General features: G+C 44.1%; 1 protein-coding gene across 1 annotated transcript in view; it reads right to left on the bottom strand.

Annotated features, from left to right (window-relative positions):
• Positions 1–20,662, bottom strand: part of LOC141989671 (E3 ubiquitin-protein ligase rnf213-alpha-like) — a 174,349-nt gene that overhangs the window by 120,534 nt on the left and 33,153 nt on the right. The window contains 5 exon segments of the mRNA XM_074956604.1: positions 373–571; positions 2,630–2,824; positions 4,482–4,702; positions 16,043–16,308; positions 18,137–18,357. Coding sequence (XP_074812705.1) covers positions 373–571; positions 2,630–2,824; positions 4,482–4,702; positions 16,043–16,308; positions 18,137–18,357 — 1,102 coding nt within the window.

The following is a 20,662-nucleotide window of genomic DNA, read 5'->3' as shown; positions in this document are numbered from 1 at the left end:
GAAAAATCAATATTTGGGTTTTTGTTTTTCTGATGAAAAGTCAAATTTTCTGCTAAGAATTTTGACTAGATTAATTTTTTTCCTGTTTTTGTCTAAATTTTCAGGTCTAGTATTTAAGTGCAACACACTAAGTTCCCCCTTCCCCGCCCATCCTCTCTCCACCACTCACTTCCCTACAACAATTCCCAGATTCAATTCTAGTGTCCCTTAGATCCCTGTCCCCCAATATTTGACCCCTACCTTTATTTTGTTTTAATTTACATTTTCCGTAGGAAAAACAAAGATTTTCTGACCATCTAGAAAATATGGCTTAGGAAATAAAGATTAATGGGAGGTGGCCCCATTAATGTGCTTGCTGTCTGTTAGCCTTACGTCTATTTCGCAACGGTCTGCTAGGCGATTGGTGATCCGCTGGTAGACGTTGTTCAAGAGAAGCTGCAGGGGCACATGTATCTGAGGAACAGGATCTCTACAAAAATTCTTCAGGGCAAGCATCTCCATGACATTCTCTGCCAGAGGAGCGCAGCTCCCGATGAAGGTCTGATGGGCTTTTACCATCGCCAGAACTTTCCTATACAGGTGGGATAGAGCTCGACGTTAATAAAAGTCTGCATCCGATGAAGTGAGCTGTAGCTCACGAAAGCTCATGCTCAAATAAATTGGTTAGTCTCTAAGGTGCCACAAGTCCTCCTTTTCTTTTTGCATTTGGGAAGGCATTTCATGTGGTGGAGTGGTTTATTTTTTTAAAATACACTATCATTGTAGTTTTGGCCCAAGGAGCTGGTATCCAAGGTATGAGGATAAGTAATTCTCTCTTCAATACCGTTGCTTTACACTGATTTGCAAAGGGAAAACAAAACTTGGGCTGGCGATGTTTTGGGCCTCTTTAGGATGGATGGTGATTTGTACTGTTGTGTGCTATAGCTGCTTGAACTCAATGCTTTTTATGTCAGTCACTTGCAAGAAAATATGTTGTGTTTTGTACATGCCTAGAATGTCGTATCTGAACATCTATAAAACTACTGATTATACACTGAAGTGGTTCTTGGTGAATTCATCAATTTGTGGATTGGTTAAGAATAACTACTTGTCCAGCTCTGAGAAACACTGTCTAAGGTAAAAGCAGACCTGAAAAGAAGAGAAGGTTACTCACCCTGTACAATTACTGAGGTTCTCCGAGATGTGTCCCCCTGTGGGTGCTCCACTTCAGGTGTCGGTGCAATAATTAACTACCCTCACTATTCAAAACATATGCTATTTCTAGTCTGAATTTGTCTAGCTTCAACATCCAGCCATTGGATCTTGTTATACCTTTGTCTGCTAGACTGAAAAGCCCTCTATCATCAAATTGCTGTTACCAGGCAGATATTTATAGACTGTCACCTTGTAACCTTCTCTTTATTAAATTAAATAGATTGAGCTCCTGGAATCTCTCACTACAAGGCCTTTATAATCCTTCCATAATTCTCCTTGCTCTTCTCGGAACCCTCTCCAATTTCTCAAAATTAGTAAGCTAACACTTCCTGGGCTTAATAAAAAGGATTATCCTAATTAAATTCCACTCCAATATTGCCTATGACAGCTATCAAATTGGCAAATTTAGTTTCCTATATTTCAGCTTTAAAATCTAAAATCAGAAAATTCATAACATAGACACTCCCCCCATTCAGCACAAAATCTTAACAGTGACTTCATAAGCCTTATGACTTCATGACATTCATGACTGGCACATCTGACTTGCACTTGGCCCATGCATCTGTGAAATGATTCTGCTGTAACACTGCTGAACTCAAAAGAAAATGAGACAATTCACCAAAAGGGATAAGATTTTTCTCTCATTATTCTCTGTGTCAATACATTATTCATCAGTTCACCATGAAAAATTCAAATAGTGCTCAAAGTTTAGAATTTGTGTTTGTTTTTTCCTGTTAATCTGAACTCTACCACCCAGCCTGAACCACGGTGCAGCTACCTCTTAAAATCCATTAATTAAATAAATTAATGAAAAATATAAATACAGAAGAAACCCAGATAATACTCCCTATCTCTTACATAGCACTTTTCATCTGTAGATCTCTGACTGGAAATAAGGTGTAAATGTTTAACAGTGAGAGTAATTAACTTTTGGAACAATTTACCAAAGGTTGTAGTAGATTCTCCAGTCACTGACAATTTTTAAATCAAAATTAGAAGGTTTTCTAAATGATCTGCCCTAGTTCAAATAGGAATTAATTCAGGGAAGTCCTGTGGCCTCTGTTATACCAGAGTCAGATTACATGATCACAGTTGTCTTTTCTGGCCTCGGAATCTATGAATCAAAGCACTTTGCCAAGAGGGGCCACATCTTCATCCCCATGTTACAGATGGAGGAACTGAGGCATGAGGAGGTGAAGTGATTTGCCCAAAGCCTCCCAGCAAACCAGTGGCATGGGCAGGAATAGAAGTCCAGGTCCTCTGGGACACACACCAGTTGCTCCAACCACTAGCCCACACAGTCTTCAGTTTCACTACTTGATTTGGAGCCAGCAAGCAAAGTGCTTCCAAGTTATACCACAAATAGCTATATTAAAATTTGCTAGACGAAAGAACTACAACATTCTTCCATGGAATATTTCCCTTGTAGACTCACCTTTGCTTGTCTTTATCCTGCCTCAGCTGAGCGAAGGGCAGGGACTGCATGTGTTGTGAAGTTAAAGGGTACTCTGCATTTTCCAATGGTTCCGTTTGAGCTGCATACATTAAAGGAAGCAGCCAGATCCAGCACATGCTATTAGGGTCTTTGGAGCTTTGGATGCAAACATGCTTCAGAGCTGAAACACACTTCCTGCAATGACAGGGATGCAAAATGTTAAACAAACAAAAAATTCCTTGTATTCAGACAAACCCTGAATCCACAGTTACGTCTGTGCAGTTCTTGATGAGTTTGAGTTTCAACTGCGATCTGGATGACTGACTGGACAGCAGAGTGAAGACATTGCATCCAGTTGTACAAATAGGCCCAAGGTTTTTCTGAGCGCTGATGAATAATTGATATTTTTGTTGCAAAATATTGTAGGAAAAAAAAACTCTGAACCAAATCCAAAAATTCAGAAAAATGTCAACGAATCCAAAAAGTCCATTTTGGGTCAAATGAAACATGGTGCTCAACCCAAAACAGTTTCCATGCATTTTCAAGGACTAGTTTCTCAAAATGACCAGAGAAGGATGTGCTGCCTCTTTTATAACCATTAGTCCAGTTGTGAGGGCACTCATCTGCGATGTAGGAGACCCAGCTTTGAATCCACACTCTGGAATGGGAATGTGAACCCAGGGCTCCCCGGTGAGTGCCCTAACTGCTAGGCAATTCTGTGATGACACTCTCTGTTAGAAGCTTTGTATAAAATACTTGAATAGTCACTGGGCCAGATAAAGCACACAAAAAAGAATGATTCTATAGCCTGGTGGTTAAGGCATTCACCTAAGATGTGGAAAATCTGTATTCGAGTCCCCCTGTTCCAATGTTTCCTGTTATAATAGGGGTTTAGCATCAGATTCCTTGAAAATTTAAAACCCACTTTGCTTTAAATCAATAGTTGCACTTGAAATGTCATTTAAAGTCAAAATGTTAATTTAAAAAGAACATTTTATTGAAACTCGACTTTTTAAAATGAAAAATGTCATCTCACATTGTTAAAACATTTTGTTTCAATCAGAAAATGTCAACATTTTCCATTGTGACATTTCCAAATAGAAATTGTTCAGAACTTTTCATTGCATGAAAATTTTCAAGATGTTGACTTTTTGTCCTGTGTTGCAAATTCTGTTTTCTGATAATAAGATTGCAGTAGCTTGAAAGCTGGCAGATGTTCCTCCTCTCACACCTGTATATCCATCTTTTCAGATTCAATTGGCATTCTACAAACCACAGGTTAAAGACTCCTGCACCTTAAGACTATCACAGAAAACTGAGGTTTGGGATCTTTTGTGTCAATCATTCACATGTCTTCATGCAGATGGGGCAGCCCTGCCAGAGCTCTCACCCATCTGGAGGTAGTACCACGAGCAGCCAACTGGAGACCTGTTCCTTGGAAGCATAAATCCTCTGCTCCCATTGACTTTAAGGCTGTCAGATCTGTTGGCTAGTCTGTTTCCATCTGATTAGCATTAGAGGAGAGCTAGGACTCTCATTACGTGCCACACGGCAGCCTCGACATTTGGTCTTGCTGGTTGGTATCACAGTTTCCAGCTGCTACTGCAGTACAAATAATACATTATAGTAATTGTCACCCTAGGGTTAACCTTGAAGAGGGTGATCCCACGCTGAGCCCCTATTATATATAATGAAAACCCATAAATAATTAACTCTCCTACTTTCCGAGCTGTGTGCTTTGCAAATATGTCAGTGCATAGCATTTAAAGGGAAGTGAATGTGTTACCTTTAAAACCACAGGCAGAGTTCAAGCAAATAAAATTACATATATAGGGAGTTAGATAGATATTACCTTTTTCTTGGTTCTTTCAAGTTTGCGAATTTGCCTTCCTGCAAGTCAACCTTTTTGGCTATTTTTTCAATCTTGCTCACGGTTTCTGCACTTATATGGATATTGTGGTGACATATAGTGCATAATGCAAAGAGGAGAACATCCATCGCTGGAATAGGAGAATTCTGAAATCTGGAGTTTCCGAGTACATTTTCAATGAATTTGCGGATGTAATCATAAACCTAGACAAACAGTAACAATGTTGTACATTTTACAGGAAGTGTAAGACATGTCTGAAATAAAGTTCTCCCAGCATCATCTCAGCTACATTGGCCAGCGGATGGGGATGGATGATGGAGGAGGTATTTGTCATTACTTGCAAAGTGGAAAGGTGGCTTTGAGGCTGAAGGCACTAACATGGTGTTCAGCAGACTCATGTTCAACTCTGCCCTTTGCCACAGACTCCCTGTGACACCTTGGTCAAGTCAGTTAATTGTTCAACTTTTTCTATTTAGATTGTAAGATCTTCAAAGCAGGAACTGTTCTTGAATATGTGACGTGTCAGGGCCCAAAACTTGGTCACTGTGTACCTATGCAGTGCCTGGTGTGACAGGGCCCCAATTTCGATGGCTGTGCGTTTTTGCAGCACCAAGCACAATGGAGCCTGGCCCACACCTAAAACTTAGGTTGACCTAGCTATATCACTCAGGGATGTGAAGAATCCACACCCCTGAGAGAGATAGTTAAGCGAACCTAAACCTTTTTGTAGAAACTGCTAGGTCAACAGAAGAATTCTTCCGTTGACCGAGCTACCACCTCTCAGAGGGGTGAATTAACTAGAGATGGAAAAACACCGGTCTTTATAGGAAGGGTCTACCCTATGCTGGCATAGCTGCAGTGCAGCAGCTGTGTGCTGTAGCATCTGTAGTGTAGACATCGCCTGTGAGTCTGTATAGCCACTTCTCACCATGGTATATGGGTGCATCTGTTAGAACTATGCAGAGGATGGACGTTCTGCTTTGCGAAGAATTTTGAAATTTGTCTTTGTTCTGAATCAGAACAAAATCCAAACATTTCAAAGTTCTCTGCAAAGGGAAATTCTGAAAAAAAATTATTTTGGGTCAGGCATTTTAATTTCAACATTTTTTAAATTGTGTTCTATTATAATATATATATATACACACACACACACTATAATACAAACATTTTAAAAATTCAAAACAAAGTCATTTCAAATAAAAAAATCAAAAGGTTTCATTCTGAAAATGCCTGAATATTTCCTCCCATTTTTCAAGATGAAATTCCAGCTTAAATCAACCTGGTTTCACAAAGCCTTTCAATTTTGATAGTACCACAGTTTCGCCAACCAGCTCTAGGCTTGCTGATTTACTTATCTGCAGTTTCCACAGTATCTAGCTCGCTCTCTCTTTCTGACCCTCTTCTTTCATTTACAAAAGCATTGCATTGATTTGTATTTTGCTGTTTTTCAAGCACAAGATTAACTTTTGCTGGGGTACAAAAGTATATTGTATATTGAACAATATACTAGATCGTATAGTATTTGCAGTGTTGTTGTAGCCAGTTGTTCTAATACAAGATATTACCTCACCTACCTTGTCTCTCTGATAATCATATATTATCAGTAGTTAAGACTTCGTTGGGTTTTTATGTGGCTTGAAAGTCACCTCTGTGCAGAAGGGCCCAGCAAAAGATCTATTTGTAACTTAATTCCTCAAAATAGGACATAAGTGCAATTTAAGAGGTTCACATGCCTCTGGCTGGACCTTCTACATGGGTAGGGTGGAAGTGGAATCAGTGGGAAGATCCAATGCACTTTGGATCAGGACCATAAAATCAGGGCGTAAGCCTGTTCATCAGTTAACAAAATATTCTTTTTAAATGGGACAGCTAAGAAATTTGTCCTGGAGCATGTCATCTTTTTTGTAACCCCTTCTAACTAAAAATAAACTCAGACCCACAAAACCAAAGTTCTCATGCAGCCGCAGCCCGAGAAGTCCTTTATTTATCATAACTGACTGCCCTTTTCTCCATCATGATTACAACTGGCTGGGAAATGGATCTCTCTTCCTGCAAAATTTTGCACCTAAAAAAAGAAAAGAAAATCAATCCTGAACCAGGACGAAAAGTCAAAGCCACCTAATTGTTTACAGGGTGGGATTTCAAGAATATTTTCTGTTTCGGGAGACCCTACATGGAATTTTTCAGCTCCCTTGCTACCTGCCTGAAGAGCTCTGTGTGAGCTTGAAAACTTGTCTCTCTCACCAACAGAAAGTGGTCCAATAAATATATTACCTCACCCACCTAACCTTGCCTCTGGAAGGTTCTCATCAATTGCACTGAACTTGAGAGCAAAACTGACAAGAGCCTCCCAGTCTGGCTGTTGGAGAGACAGAGAGCCCAGCTACTCTTTCCCCTGTTATGAGGGTGGGGACAATGAGTGCCGCACCTCTCTGCCTTTCCAGCCCCGGAGCTGGGGAGAGGCAGGGAGAGTGAGAATACATCTACACTGCAATAAAACCCAAAAACAACCCTGTGGCAGTGAGTCTTAGAGCCCAGGTCAACCTACCCAGGACCCTCCCACCTTACTGGGTCTCAGAGTCTGGGCTCCAGCCCAAACAGTAACAAATGGCCATCCAACACCTTGACAGATGAAAGGAAATGTCAGTCAGTCAATGATTCTTGACAGCAGTGTAGGAGAAGAGCCCAATATGCAAGTAGCAGACCTTCCCACAGTGGTTATAGATCCAATCACCAGATGGAGGTTGAAGTACACTCTTCTTCCTGGCTCACCTGTGGGGCTCAGCCTGTGCTCTCTGATGGCTGTCTGCAATGACTGCACCAGCCTTGAACTAGCTTCTCCAGACTGAGTGGGCAGGGTTCTCCCATTTGTCAGTGGGAATGCTGAATTTCTTGAGACCATGCTTGACCTTGTCACTGTATCGGAGGAGATTTGGCCTTCCTCTGCATCATGGGCAGTTCTTGAATTGGACACAGAGCACAGCCTTCAGCAGATGATCTTGAGGCATATGCTCCACGTGTCCAGTATAGTCTGCATAGACTATAGGCCAGATCTCTCAAGGATCTTTTTGTTAGTGATCCATTGGTCCCTAGTGACACCAAGGATTTTTCTAAGACAGCAAAGGTGGAAGCTGTTCAATTTCCGGTCCGGCTTAGATTATGTGACCCAGCTTTCACAGCTGTAAAGGAGGGTACTGAAGACACAAGCCTGATAAACAGACTTCACGGTTAGGAGCTTGTTATTCCAGACATGTGAGGTAAGTTTGCCAAAGGTGACAGAGACTTAGCCTTGATAGGGAACTCGATGAAAGAACTGGCAAAGTGAGCTGGTTACAGTTGAGCCAAGATAGCAGAAGTGATCCATGCTGTCCAGAGCTTCATTACTGACCTAGATTTTAGGTGGGATGTTGATGCCCTGTGACATGACAACTGTTTTCTTGATATTGATTACCATGCCGAACTTGATACATGCGTCAGAGAACTTATTCATCATGATCTGCAGTTCATCAGGTGAATTAGAGATGAATGTAGTGTCATCTGCAAAGAGCAGATCCCGAATAGTGAGCCGGGTGACATGCCTTCTGCTCTGAAATCATCTGATGTTGAACAATCCTTGATTCAATTACTACACCAGATGGATTGTCTCCAAAAGCATATTTAAGAAGAATAGAGAAGATGCCAAAGCCAGTGGGCACTAAAGTGCAGTCTTGCTTCATGCCAGTATCAATGCTAAATTCAGATGATGTTTCAATTTCATACTGGATGGTTGCCTTCATTTGCTCATGGACCTCCTTATATAGGGAGAGCACTTTTTGTGAACAGCCAATTTTCGACAGGATCTTATAGATGCCATTCCTTCTAACCATGTCAAAGGCCTTTTGTAGGTCAATGAACACTACATAGAGAGGTGCCTATTGTTCACAGCTTTTTTCTTGCAACAAACGCATTGTGAAGGACATGTCAGTCATAGAGTCTCCAGCTGTAATCCACACTGTCTCTCAGGGTGAACTCTCTCAGCAAGAACTTGGAGTCCTTTCAGCAGGACCCCTGCAAGCACCTGGCTGACCGTGCTAAGCAGAGATATCCTTCAGTAGTTGTTGCAGTAGCAGTTTATTTCTGTATAAAGAAATTATGTTTGCATCTTTCAGATCCTGGCGTATGTGGCTTTCTTCCCAGCTGTGCGGATGTCGCTCACAAGTTTTCTCCCCCTGCCTTTAGGAGCTCTGGAGGTATCTGATCATTGCCTGCTACCTTCCCCAAACGCAATCTCTTTGATAGCTTTCTCTACATCTTTGAGAGCTGGTGTTTGGTCCAGCTCCTGCATTGTTGGCAGCTGGGGAATGGCAGCTGTCATAAATATAAAGGGAAGGGTAAACCCCTTTAAAATCCCTCCTGGCCAGAGGAAAAATCCTCTCACCTGTAAAGGGTTATGAAGCTAGGATAACCTTGCTGGCACCTGACCAAAATGACCAATGAGGAGACAAGATACTTTCAAAAGCTGGGAGGAGGGAGAAAAACAAAGGGTCTGGGTCTGTCTGTGTGATGCTTTTGCCGGGGACAGAACAGGAATGGAGTCTTAGAATTTAGTAAGTAATCTAGCTAGAGATGCGTTAGATTATGATTTCTTTAAATGGCTGAGAAATTAAGCTGTGCTGAATAGAATGGATATTCCTGTCTGTGTGTCTTTTTGTAACTTAAGGTTTTGCCTAGAGGGATTCTCTATGTTTTGAATCTAATTACCCTGTAAGGTATTTACCATCCTGATTTTACAGAGGTGATTCTTTTTATTGTTACTTCTATTTTACTGTTTCTTCTATTAAAGTTCTTCTTTAAAGAACTGAATGCTTTTTTTTATTGTTCTTAAGATCCAAGGGTTTGGGTCTGTGGTCACCTATGCAAATTGATGAGGATTTTTACCAAACCTTCCCCAGGAAGTGGGGTGCCAGGGTTGGGAGGATTTTGGGGGGGAAAGACGTTTCCAAACAATGCTTTCCTAATAAAATAAACCCGGATAAACATTTGGTGGTGGCAGTGGAAGTCCAAGGGCAAAGGGTAAAATAGTTTGTACCTTGGCAAAGTTTTAACCTAAGCTGGTAAAAGTAAGCTTAGGAGGTTTTCAGGCAGGTCCCCACATCTGTACCCTAGAGTTCAGAGTGGGGAAGGAACCTTGAAAGCAGCTAAGGCAGTATCACAGATAATAACATCCTTTGAGTAGCATTCTTTGTAATGTAAGGCTGCTACTGCCAGCAAAATAGGTATCTGAGACTATCAGCACACACAAGAGGCGCAAAGCTCAAGCACACACTGGCCATTTTCATTGAGGCTACTATGTTGGCTAATGTTGTGTCCTCAGTGCTCCCAGTCCCTACCCACACGGGCATTGAAACCATTGAGATCAGCGTGACTGTTCCTTAGAGGGACATTCTTGATGATTTGTTCCAGTTGAGAATAGAACTCATCTTTTTGCTGTTTGGAGCACAGTTATTTTTAGCCCTGTAGCGCGAGCCCAAGTTAGTTGACTCAAGCTCTGAGACTCGCTGCGTTTTTTCTGCAGTGTAGACTTACCCAGAGAGTCAGAGCATTCTGCCTCAGCCAGAGGCAGAAAATGAAATTGAGAAGAACCTTCCTCACAGGAAGCTGTGGAGTCATCATGAGACTTGTGTGTGGGAAAACAGGGCCCAATTGTGCCAGCTGAGGTACACAGCACTTTGCAAATGACAGATTATTCCATTCACTGTCAGTTGCAAACAATTGAACAAAAATATTCATTATGGGTTGAAATGAAAGCAAAATTTTCAGAGAATCAGAAAATTTGAAGAAAAAAAACCCCACCTCATTTAGGGTCCAACTAAACATGTTGTTTGACCTGAAACTGAATGTTTCCTTTGGATTTTGGGTTTAACTTTTTTTAAATTTTAAAAAATAAATTTGAATGAAATTTCTAAATGAAAAATAACTTCATATTGAAAAATTGAAATATTTTGACTTCTTCAGCTTTTATTTCCAACCAAAACAATTTGGTGAAATTGACACAAATTTGCATAGTGTTTTGGTATCACTGAATCTATATTGTTTGCCAGAAAAAAGGTTTGGCCAAAAAAATGTGCCCATATACATATACGTAAGATTTTTGGGTGTTGGAACTTAGCAGTGAGCCACTGAGAAGTTATTACAGGGCTTTTCCAGCATGCACAGTTACTTGGTCATGAGAGCACCTCAATTGTTTTGTAACAATTTTCCAAGGGATGTGGTAGATTCTCCATCCTTGGCCATTTTTAAATCAAGGATGGATGTTTTTCAGAATGATCTACTCTCGGTCAAACAGGAATTAATTTGGGGAAATTTCCCTGGCTTGTGTTATACAGGAGATCGGACTAGATGATCAAAAGTGGTCCCTTAGAATCTATGGGAAACTTCAGAAGGTTGGGACAGCAAGACTGTCTGAGAATGTGAAATTTTCAAATTCTCAGTTATGGATAGTGGCCGTACCAAAGACAAAGATGGTTTGCATAAATCACAAGAAAAGGTCAAAGCTGTCCATAAGCACCCCTGCTTCCACAACCACAAAATGTGTCACCGCTACATTCCTTTCTGGGAATGGTCAGTTATCACCATAGGTGCTTTTCAAAAACAGCTACAGTGTTACAGCCTGTCATAAATATAAAGGGAAGGGTAAACCCCTTTAAAATCCCTCCTGGCCAGAGGAAAAATCCTCTCACCTGTAAAGGGTTAAGAAGCTAAAGGTAACCTCGCTGGCACCTGACCAAAATGACCAATGAGGAGACAAGATACTTTCAAAAGCTGGGAGGAGAGAGAAAAACAAAGGGTCTGTGTCTGTCTCTGTGATGTTTTTGCCGGGGACAGAACAGGAATGGAGTCTTAGAACTTAGTAAGTAATCTAGCTAGGTATGTGTTAGATTATGATTTCTTTAAATGGCTGAGAAAATAGCTGTGCTGAATAGAATGAATATTCCTGTCTGTGTGTCTTTTTTGTAACTTAAGGTTTTGCCTAGAGGGATTCTCTATGTTTTGAATCTAACTACCTTGTAAGGTATCTACCATCCTGATTTTACAGAGGTGATTCTCTTTTTACTTCTATTAAAAGTCTTCTTGTAAGAAAACTGAATGCTTTTTCATTGTTCTAAGATCCAAGGGTTTGGGTCTGTGGTCACCTATGCAAACTGGTGAGGATTTTTACCAAACCTTCCCCAGGAAGTGGGGTGCAAGGGTTGGGAGGATTTTGGGGGGAAAGACGTGTCCAAACTACGTTTTTTCAGGAACCCCGATAAAGTTTGGTGGTGGCAGTGGAAATCCAAGGGTAAAATAATTTGTACCTTGGGGAAGTTTTAAGCTAAGCTGGTAAAAGTAAGCTTAGGAGGTTTTCATGCAGGTCCCCACATCTGTACCCTAGAGTTCAGAGTGGGGAAGGAACCTTGACACAGCCCCTGAATGAACTGTTACACAATGGACAGAAATGGTGCTGCTCCACACACCGAAGCTTATAGCATGTGGAAAGGTCCTTACCCTACACTGCATTTTTGCCTGTAAAGCTAGTTGGTGTCACTTTCCCAGAGGGCACAGGAGCAGTAGTATCTAATGTGGTAGCATCCCTTTCAATAGTTGGTGAGCCCTAGTGGTGCTTGTAACCCTGGCTGACCAGGTGCCAGCTCATGCCAGAGCCACAGGCCAATTCACTTGTGTGTTAGTAGATCAAAGTGGGTATTAAATGAGTAAATGTGTATGCAGTGTTGAAACTTAAACTTAATGAAATCTAGTGGAATGTTACTTGCATTGCTTTCACGTACCTGTATCCTGTTATAGCAGCAAATATTTACATTGTGTATGCCCCGTAACTAAATAACCAATCAAACGCGAATGAAGCTTTGTGGAATGCAAATGAAAAAAAAGGCCAATTTCGAAGCAAGTGGTCTGTGTGTGTGATGATCAGAGATCAAGGACCCAAAATGGATTCTTCGCTCTCCATCATCAAAGGAAAAGCCCACGTGAGTATAGACACTGTCAGCTTGCTTTCTGTCAGAAGAAGCTATGAATATGGATTCAAGGAAGGATCCTGCATCTCTGGACTGTTTGGACTCCTATTGGGAAGTTTACCAGATGCAAAGCAGAGATCCCCAGAGACAGTCTGAGTACCCTGAAAGACTTTTGGGAAGCTGGCAGTTTATTACATCACTGCTACCATTTGGAATTACAGACTGTGACTCACCTGTACATTTCTTTTACCTGCTTTAAACCTCTCAATAACTCTCATTTTCTTTTCTCAGCAAATAAACTTTTAGTTTACTACAGAATTGGCTGCCAGCGTTGTCTTTGGTGTAAGATCTGAAGTACCTATTGATCTGGGGTAAGTGACTGGTCTCTTGGGACTGGGAACAATTGATGTGATGTTATTTTTGGTTTAAGTGACCATTTATCACAAAGTGTAGGTTATCTGCGTGGCAAGATAGACTGGAGAGTCTAAGGGGACTGTCTGTGACTCCATGGTAAGACTGGTATAGTGATCCAAGAGTTCACATTTGTCACTTGCTTGGTGAAATCTAATTGTAGGACACACCACCAGTTTTCTGCCCTGTTTTCTGACAGCCTGTTTTGAGGTCATCACTCACAGTTCTGAGCCATTCCAGACAACGTGACAGTACTCACTGTGTTCTATGTTTTCTAAACCCCCAGAAACTAGTCATAGAAGAAGATGATTAGGGTTGGAAGAAACTGCAGGAGGTCATCCAGTCCAACCCCCTGCTCAAAGCAGGACCAACACCAACTAAATCATCCCAGCCAGGGCTTTGTCAAGCTGGGCCTTAAAAACCTCTAAGGAAGGAGATTCCACCACCTCCCTAGGTAACCCCTTCCAGTGCTTCACCACCCTCCTAGTGAAATAGTTTTTCCTAATATCCAACTGAGACCTCCTGTACTGCAACTTGAGACCATTGCTCCTTGTTCTGTCATCTGCCACCACTGAGAACAACCTAGCTCAGTGTTCTTCACTGCAAGGCCTGCGAGCCAGTGGCAGATCCCATGGACCTAAAGTTCGGCTCCCTGTTGATCATGATCTCCGGCGATCTCCAGCAGCACAGGCTCCCTGAGGCTCCCTGCCTGCCCCGGCCCCACGCCACTCCCAGAAGCAGCCATCACACCGCTGCAACCCCGGGGTGTGAAGCAGAGGTCTCCATGCACTGCTCCTGCTAGCAAGCACCGCCGCTCCAGGGCTCCCATTGGCCGGGAATGGGGAACCGTGGCCATTGGGAGTTGCAGGGGCAGTGCCTGCAGAGAGGAGCAGAGCGCAGAGCCACGTACCCCCGCAGGGGCCACAAGATGAGTTGGCCCCTTTCAGGAGCGGTGTGGGGCCAGGGCTGCCTGAAGTAAGTGCTGCCCGCTCCTGCACCCCACCTGGAGCCAGCACCCCATACGCCTCCTGCACCCTAAGCCCTACCCTGAGACCCCTCCCAGAGCCAGCCCCTCATACCTCTTCTTGCACCCCAAGCCCCTGCCCCGAGCCCCCTCCCAGAGACAGCACCCCATACCCCCTCCTGCACCCTGTACCCCTCCTACACCCTGTACCCCCTGTGCCAGCCCTGACCCCCCTCCCAGAGCCAGCACCCCATGCCCCTTCCTGCACCCCAACCCTCTGCCCCAGCCTGGAGTCCCCTCCTGCACCCAATCTCCCTCCCAGGCTGTGGTTGGAGACTGGAAATCAGAGGTAGTACCAGGTTAAAATGGTGAGGCAGGAATCAGGGTCAAAGTCAGGCTGGAGTCACAGACCAGAAGACAAAGCAAAGTCTGGCATTGCAGCAGGCCAAGATCTGGGTGGTTTCCCAGACAAATTCCTAGGGCAACTCCGGGGGTTAATAGGGGCACTTGGCCAATCTGGGGGCTGCAGGGTACTGTCATTCTGGCTCTTGTGGGCAGTAAGTCCTGAGGCACTTACTCTCCACAACTCTCCCTGGCTGTGCCCTTGCATGGCCTCCTAGTGGTACTGTGGGAATATCAGCTGACCCAGGCTCTGCAGACCTAGGGTCTAGTCCCCAGGCCCTTACATTAGGGCTGCAGGTTTGTTACAGTGCAGAAAAAGGCCCAGACACCATGATTTCTCAGTTAATCTGTACCTTTCTGAAGGTGAGTCACTGGCTCAGCACACGATGGGGAGGCAGCAGAGCCAAACCTGCGCAAATAGTGCTGCAACCAAATGCACTCACGGGCAGCGAGTTGTATGGGCCGGTGGTGCCCGTGCTCCACCAATATTTAGAGCACAGGACCCAGCTCCACCAAAGTTCAGGTCCGGGTCTCTCCCCCAGCCCCGCCTGCTGCCGCCCTTGCGTGCCTCCCCCGGGCCCGCCTGCTGCCCCCGGGTGATTGTCGCTGCCACCACTGGCAGAGTAGCGAGGCTAAAGCGGCTTCCTGCCCGCCCACTCCGCTCCAGGTGGCTGCGGCCCTTGGGCAGGGTGTGTGTGTGGTGTCTCTGTGTACTGCCCCCACCCCAAGCGCCCCTGCCGCCAATGGGAGCTGCAGGGATGGTGCCTGCGGGCAACAGCGTGCGGAGACCCTCTGCCCCGCCTAGGAGCTGCTGCCGGGGGTGGGGGGTCACTTACGGGAGCTGCCCCAGGTAAGCGCCACACTCCTCCTGCAGCCCGCTCCCGCACCCAAACTCACTCGCAGAGCCCACACCCCAATCCCTTGCCCCAGCCCAGAGCCTGCACCCAAACTCCCTCCCACAGCCTGCACCCCAATACCCTGCCGAAGCCTAGAGCCCGCACCCTGCACTCAACTCTCTCCCAGAGCCTGCACCCCAAATCCACTCCTATACCCAAACTCCTCCCAGAGCCTTGGGGGGTGGGGGGGTGGGACTTGGACCCGTTCTAGGCACCACCAAAAATTCTACAAACCTGCCACCCTGAATGCACTAGCTCAAAACATCCAGAGTGGGGAGCTAGGCCCAGTCACACAGGAGCTGCCTTTGCTGAGTGTAGGACAGGCTCATTTTTCCTTCCTCACTGAGCTGAGATTAGGGTTGCAGTGCTGTAGCAGAGAGGGCTGCTATAGGTGTTCAATGCCCCCTCATTTGTCAGGGCATCATTTATCCAAATTCATGGAGCAAACACTAAACCTGTGAATTTTATTAAATTTACCATGACTGCTCTGTGATTTTTGATTAAAAAAAATGCCATGACACATCTCCAGCCCCCATCAGGTCCCAATCTGGTAGAGATGATCCCAGTGGCAGTCCAATCCAGCTCCCATTAAAGCAGATGGAAATCCTTCCATTTCAATAGGAGCTAGACTGGGCTGTTAGGATCTCATCCAAAGCCCACAAAGTCAATGGAAAGACTCCCATAACTCCAGTGATCTTTGGAGCAGGGCTCAAGGCTAGAGAAGGAAAGAGCAGTATATATATATGACTCCCAGCTTTTAATGATTCTCTGATGATTGTCAATGCACCATGCGCAGGTACAGCTATCTCCAGAAAGGTTCAGTGGGGGACTTTCCAGCCATTGTGGAGCTGCCATGAGAGATGGGCATTGCTCACTTACCTTTCTCTCGTCAAAGTCAGTTTCACGATAAATTATTTTTTCCTCTGCATCACCGATGCTCCTGGTTTTGAAGCACTCCTGGTAGCAGTCAAGCTTCCTTTCCACGTCACCAAAGTCCTTTCGGAGAGAAAGTTCTTGGAATAGCTCATTTTCCAGGAACTGCAGAATAGACTTGCTATCATTCTCTTTGGACATTCCTATTGAGAAAGAGTCTTTCCAGGACTTTTCTGGAGACTGACAGATGTCATCGAATTGGGTCCACACTCCTAACGAGAAATAAACATTGTAAACCTTCAAATAAATGCCTGTAAACCTTCAAACTTGCAGGGGGGCAGATTGTGGGAGGTAATAGTCCTCAATCTGTCAGAGTTAACGTTTTCATTTGATATTTTATAGTGCTGTTTGCACCATTCATTTAATAGATTCATCGATTCTAAGGCCAAGCAAGGCCCATTGTGCCTATCCAGGCCACCCTCCTGCCTAACCCAGGCCAGAGAATCTCCCCCAGCGATTCCTGCCTCCAGCCCAGTAACTCCTGGCTGAGCTAGCGTGGAACTTTGAGAGAGAGACGCCCCATCTCCACTGACAGATTCTCAGTGATGCAGAATCCATCCCATCATATGGGAGCTGTTGCAATGGCTATTTCTCTTTCCTGGTAAACACTGTCCCCTTATTCCCAGACTGAAATGGTCTCCCATGAGGTTCCAGCCAATGGATCTAGGTCTGCCTTTGTTTGTGAGGTTAAACTGCCCTCTCCTCTCAGAAATCTCTCCCCCACGTAGGTGCTTGTAGACCAGGATCATGCCCTCTCTTAACCTTCTCTTGGATAAATAAAATCTCTCATGCTAAGGCAGGTATTCCCAGACTTTGAAACGTTCTCATAGCTCTTCTCTTGTGCCCTCTCCAATTGGTCAAAATCCTTTTGGAAACGCAGACACCAGAACTGGAAATGTGGATAGCACAACAGGACTTGAGTCTAGAGAAGATGGCCAGGCCATAGTTCCATCTCCTTCCCATGTCCCAGCTCGCATTATAGGACTAACACAAAGGAGGGAGTAAGCTACAGCTCAGGAAGGTGTGTAGATTCATAGATTCATGGATTCCAAGGCCAAAAGGGAACACTGTGATCATCTAGTCTGACTTTCTGTCCAATACAGACCAGAGAGCTGCCCCAAAATAATTCCTAAAGACATAGGCATGGGAACTATGGGTGTGTGAATGGGGGTGGGGGGGTACCGCAGCACCACCAGTTTTTGTGCAGATCCCACCCACCACTCCACGTCCAGGGTCCCAGCACTGCCGGCTCAGTATCCAGGGCTCTTCTCCTGGCCCCACTCCTGGAGTCCCTCTGCTCCTGACCCCATGCCCAGAGGCTCAGCTCCTGGCTGCCACCGACCCCATGGCCAGGGCTCTGTTCATGGCCCCACACCTGAAGTCCGAACACAGGTCCCAGCCTTGGCCCCCTCACCCCTGTTCTCATCCCCCTGTCCCCAGAGCCATGGCTGTGCTCCTGGCGGCCCAGCTCTGGGGAGTGGGGGGCATTGACAGGAGTAAGGGGGTAAGGTAAAAAGTTTAGTGGGAGGACTACTGGCTTTCAGCCTCCCCCGCCCCACACGCACACACAGGAAAAAACATTCCAGAACCACTGCCTAAAGAATATATTTTTTAGGGGAAAAAACCTAACCCAAAGGGTTGGGCACATCCCACGTGCCCCTGGAATCTCTGCTAGGTACTGTCTCCCCAAACCAAAATATTCATTACTTATTGGGCTGTTCGGAAATGTTTCCGCCTAAATTTATTTTTGACGTGAAATTGGGTTGTCAACCAAACAAAAAATTGCACTGAAAATGTCTTATTTCCCTTGGTTTTTTTTTTTTAATTTTCATTGGAAAACCCAAACCCTGAAAACTAAACTGTTATGGCTGACAACCCCAAATTTTTCAGATTTCAGCTTATACAGAATGAAAAATCATTTTTTCTTGAGACAAAAGCCTCATTTTCCAACCATCTCTAATTATTTATATTGTAGAAGCACCTGAGAGCTCCAGTCATCATCATTTATCGCAGAATTGTGATTGTGATTGTGATTCTTACCTCCTGCTTTGATGGCCGAATTGGGCACAATTAGAACTCGGTGGAACTCAGCCTTTTCTTTTTTTTGCACTGTTTTATAAATATGCTCTAACTGAATTGGTCTTTTACTACTGTGCATGTCAATAACCCCATATTTATAATAGATGGGTTGTCTGCTTTGTAGATCCGAAACAGGAACTTTTGCTTCACATACCGTAAGCATCCCATACTTATTGCTGACACTAGGAAATTAAAACAAAACAGAAGAGTTGGCTGTTTATTTTAAATCATAAAGAGCTCCAGTTGACCCCCCCTTGCCCTCAGTGGGATCATGATCAAACCCCAATAAAGCATCGATTCTGCAATGAGGTCAGTGCGACAAGACCAGAGTTACCAGCCCTCAGAATATTATTGCAAGCTGAGAATCTCAGCTCTCATTAAAACAAAAAGTAAGATTCTAGCCCTCATGACTGCTCAGAAGAGCTTGAAAATGTGGCCAAGACCCCTGTAAAGGCTCAGAAACCAGAGGATAAATAGAATGAACCCATGGCATTTATTCTGTAAAAATCTCATAAATTTTAAGCCAATCTCATGATTTTTGAGGACTTTCTGATTATTTATTAGCTGAGAACCTCAGCTTTCTTTTCTTTTTTAACATAAGCTTCTAGCCCTCACAGTTGCTGAGAAAAACATGACAATGCTGATACTAAATGCTCTGGCACCAGGAAGCAAACAGAAACTCCAGATTTAACATTTTAAAAAAAATCTCATGATTTTAAGCCAATTTCAAGATGCGGGGGGGAGGCTTGTGGGAACTATGGTTTTAAATTGAGTTGGGATATTAGCATAAGCAATGGGCCCGAAGTATGTGTCCAAAAAGAATGAGATCGTGAGAAAGAAGAGTTTTTTTGTTAAACTTGCAGTGAGCCTTCGAAATACCGGTGTTATCCTATTTAAGGTTTGGGTTGAAGTAAGAGAAATAAAACATGGTTTTCTGGGTGCCAGATGCAATAAATAATTGGCTACATAAGTTTGTTTTACGTATTATAATAAAACTGCTTCATCTGGCCTTAGCTAAGAGTGGCTAATGGCCAATGACATCACTTGTTTGTTAAAGTATAAAGAAGTAAAACTCTTGAAGGGCTCATTGCTAACACCTGCCTGACCAAGCTGGAGCTGATCGATATGGATCTAAACACCCCTGGGTCCAATCCATTTGTAAGTATCTTGATCAAATGCTCATAAATGTTTAGTTACTATTTGGATATAGTACATTTCTTATTATTTAGGTTTTTAAGGCATGTTTAGAGGAATCATATAGGTACCATTTGGCATTTGGATTTAATAAAGGAATTTATGGTTAAATTAGTATCGTGGTAACACCCTGCATAAACAACAACTCCAACAGGTTTTTGATTCTTTAAAGCTTGGTAATGGTGATACTGCAAGACTGAGGCCTAATTCAATCAACTTGGTAATGATAAAGACACTTATACAACAAGCCTGATTGTTCTCTCTGTTAAACCAGTGTTACTCCATTACTCCGGTAACTTTAATGGGCTTCTTTGGATAGGCACCATCATGGGCTGAGTGCAGGGTTTGTAACTGGAATGTTCAGCGCTCAGACCATAAGCCTCTACCACTCGAACTGAAGGACTCAGGGGCAGATTCTTACAGGTATTTAGGTGCCTGACGATGCAGATTTTCAAAATCCATCTGGGTGCTTATCTGCATGGTTAGAGCCAGATTCTTACAGGCACCTAAGTTCTGCTCTCCATGCAACAGTTGCTCGAACTGAACTAAAGTGTGTTACCTCGTGACAACCACACACAGGAAAGCAGCAGAGGCAGAGCAGGCTGAAGGAACTGGTGATCAGAGTGCACTCGGAGAGGAAACATGTCAGACAAGAACTTAGGAGAAAGAAGATCTGTCCCCGCAAACCAGGCCCCCGCCCATTAGAAAAAGGAATAAGCAAAAGAACATTCAGATGTTCAAATTTCACCGTGTTTGAAACCTTGTGACAAACATTAAGGCCCAGTCCCCGCTGTATGCCGTGTGGATGGCTGCTCTGAGAAAATCCCTGATCCCCAGGCCAGTTTTATGCCAAGCCTGGTGGTGTTTAGAGCAACATGGGTAATTCCTTTATTCCTCCTTTTTTAATTCTGCCTTTCTCCAGCTGCTGCTGCTATTACTTTTTCGTGTGGTCTCCCTCTCACGTTGGAGGTGGACGTTTGGCATTTTTGCCAAAACCTTCCTTATCAACCGTGTGCAATGGGGCCAAGAGATATAGTGCTTAGGGGTCAAGCTGTTAAAGTAACTAACACAAATTCATAGATGTCAAGGCCAGCAGGGCCCATTGTGCCTATTAGCCTGACTTCCTGCTTAACCCAGGTCAGAGAATCTCCCCCAGTGATTCCTGCCTCCAGCCCAAAAACTTCTGGGTGAGCTAAAGCAAAGGTTTAAGAAAGAGAAACCCCATCTCCATTAACAGATGCCCAGTGATGGAGAACCCACTTCACTCCTATGTAGTTGCATCGACTGCCCTCT

This window comes from Natator depressus, chromosome 6 (assembly GCF_965152275.1).
Source record: "Natator depressus isolate rNatDep1 chromosome 6, rNatDep2.hap1, whole genome shotgun sequence".
Taxonomy (NCBI): Eukaryota; Metazoa; Chordata; order Testudines; family Cheloniidae; genus Natator; species Natator depressus.
This window is presented reverse-complemented; position numbering and strand designations above follow the sequence as displayed.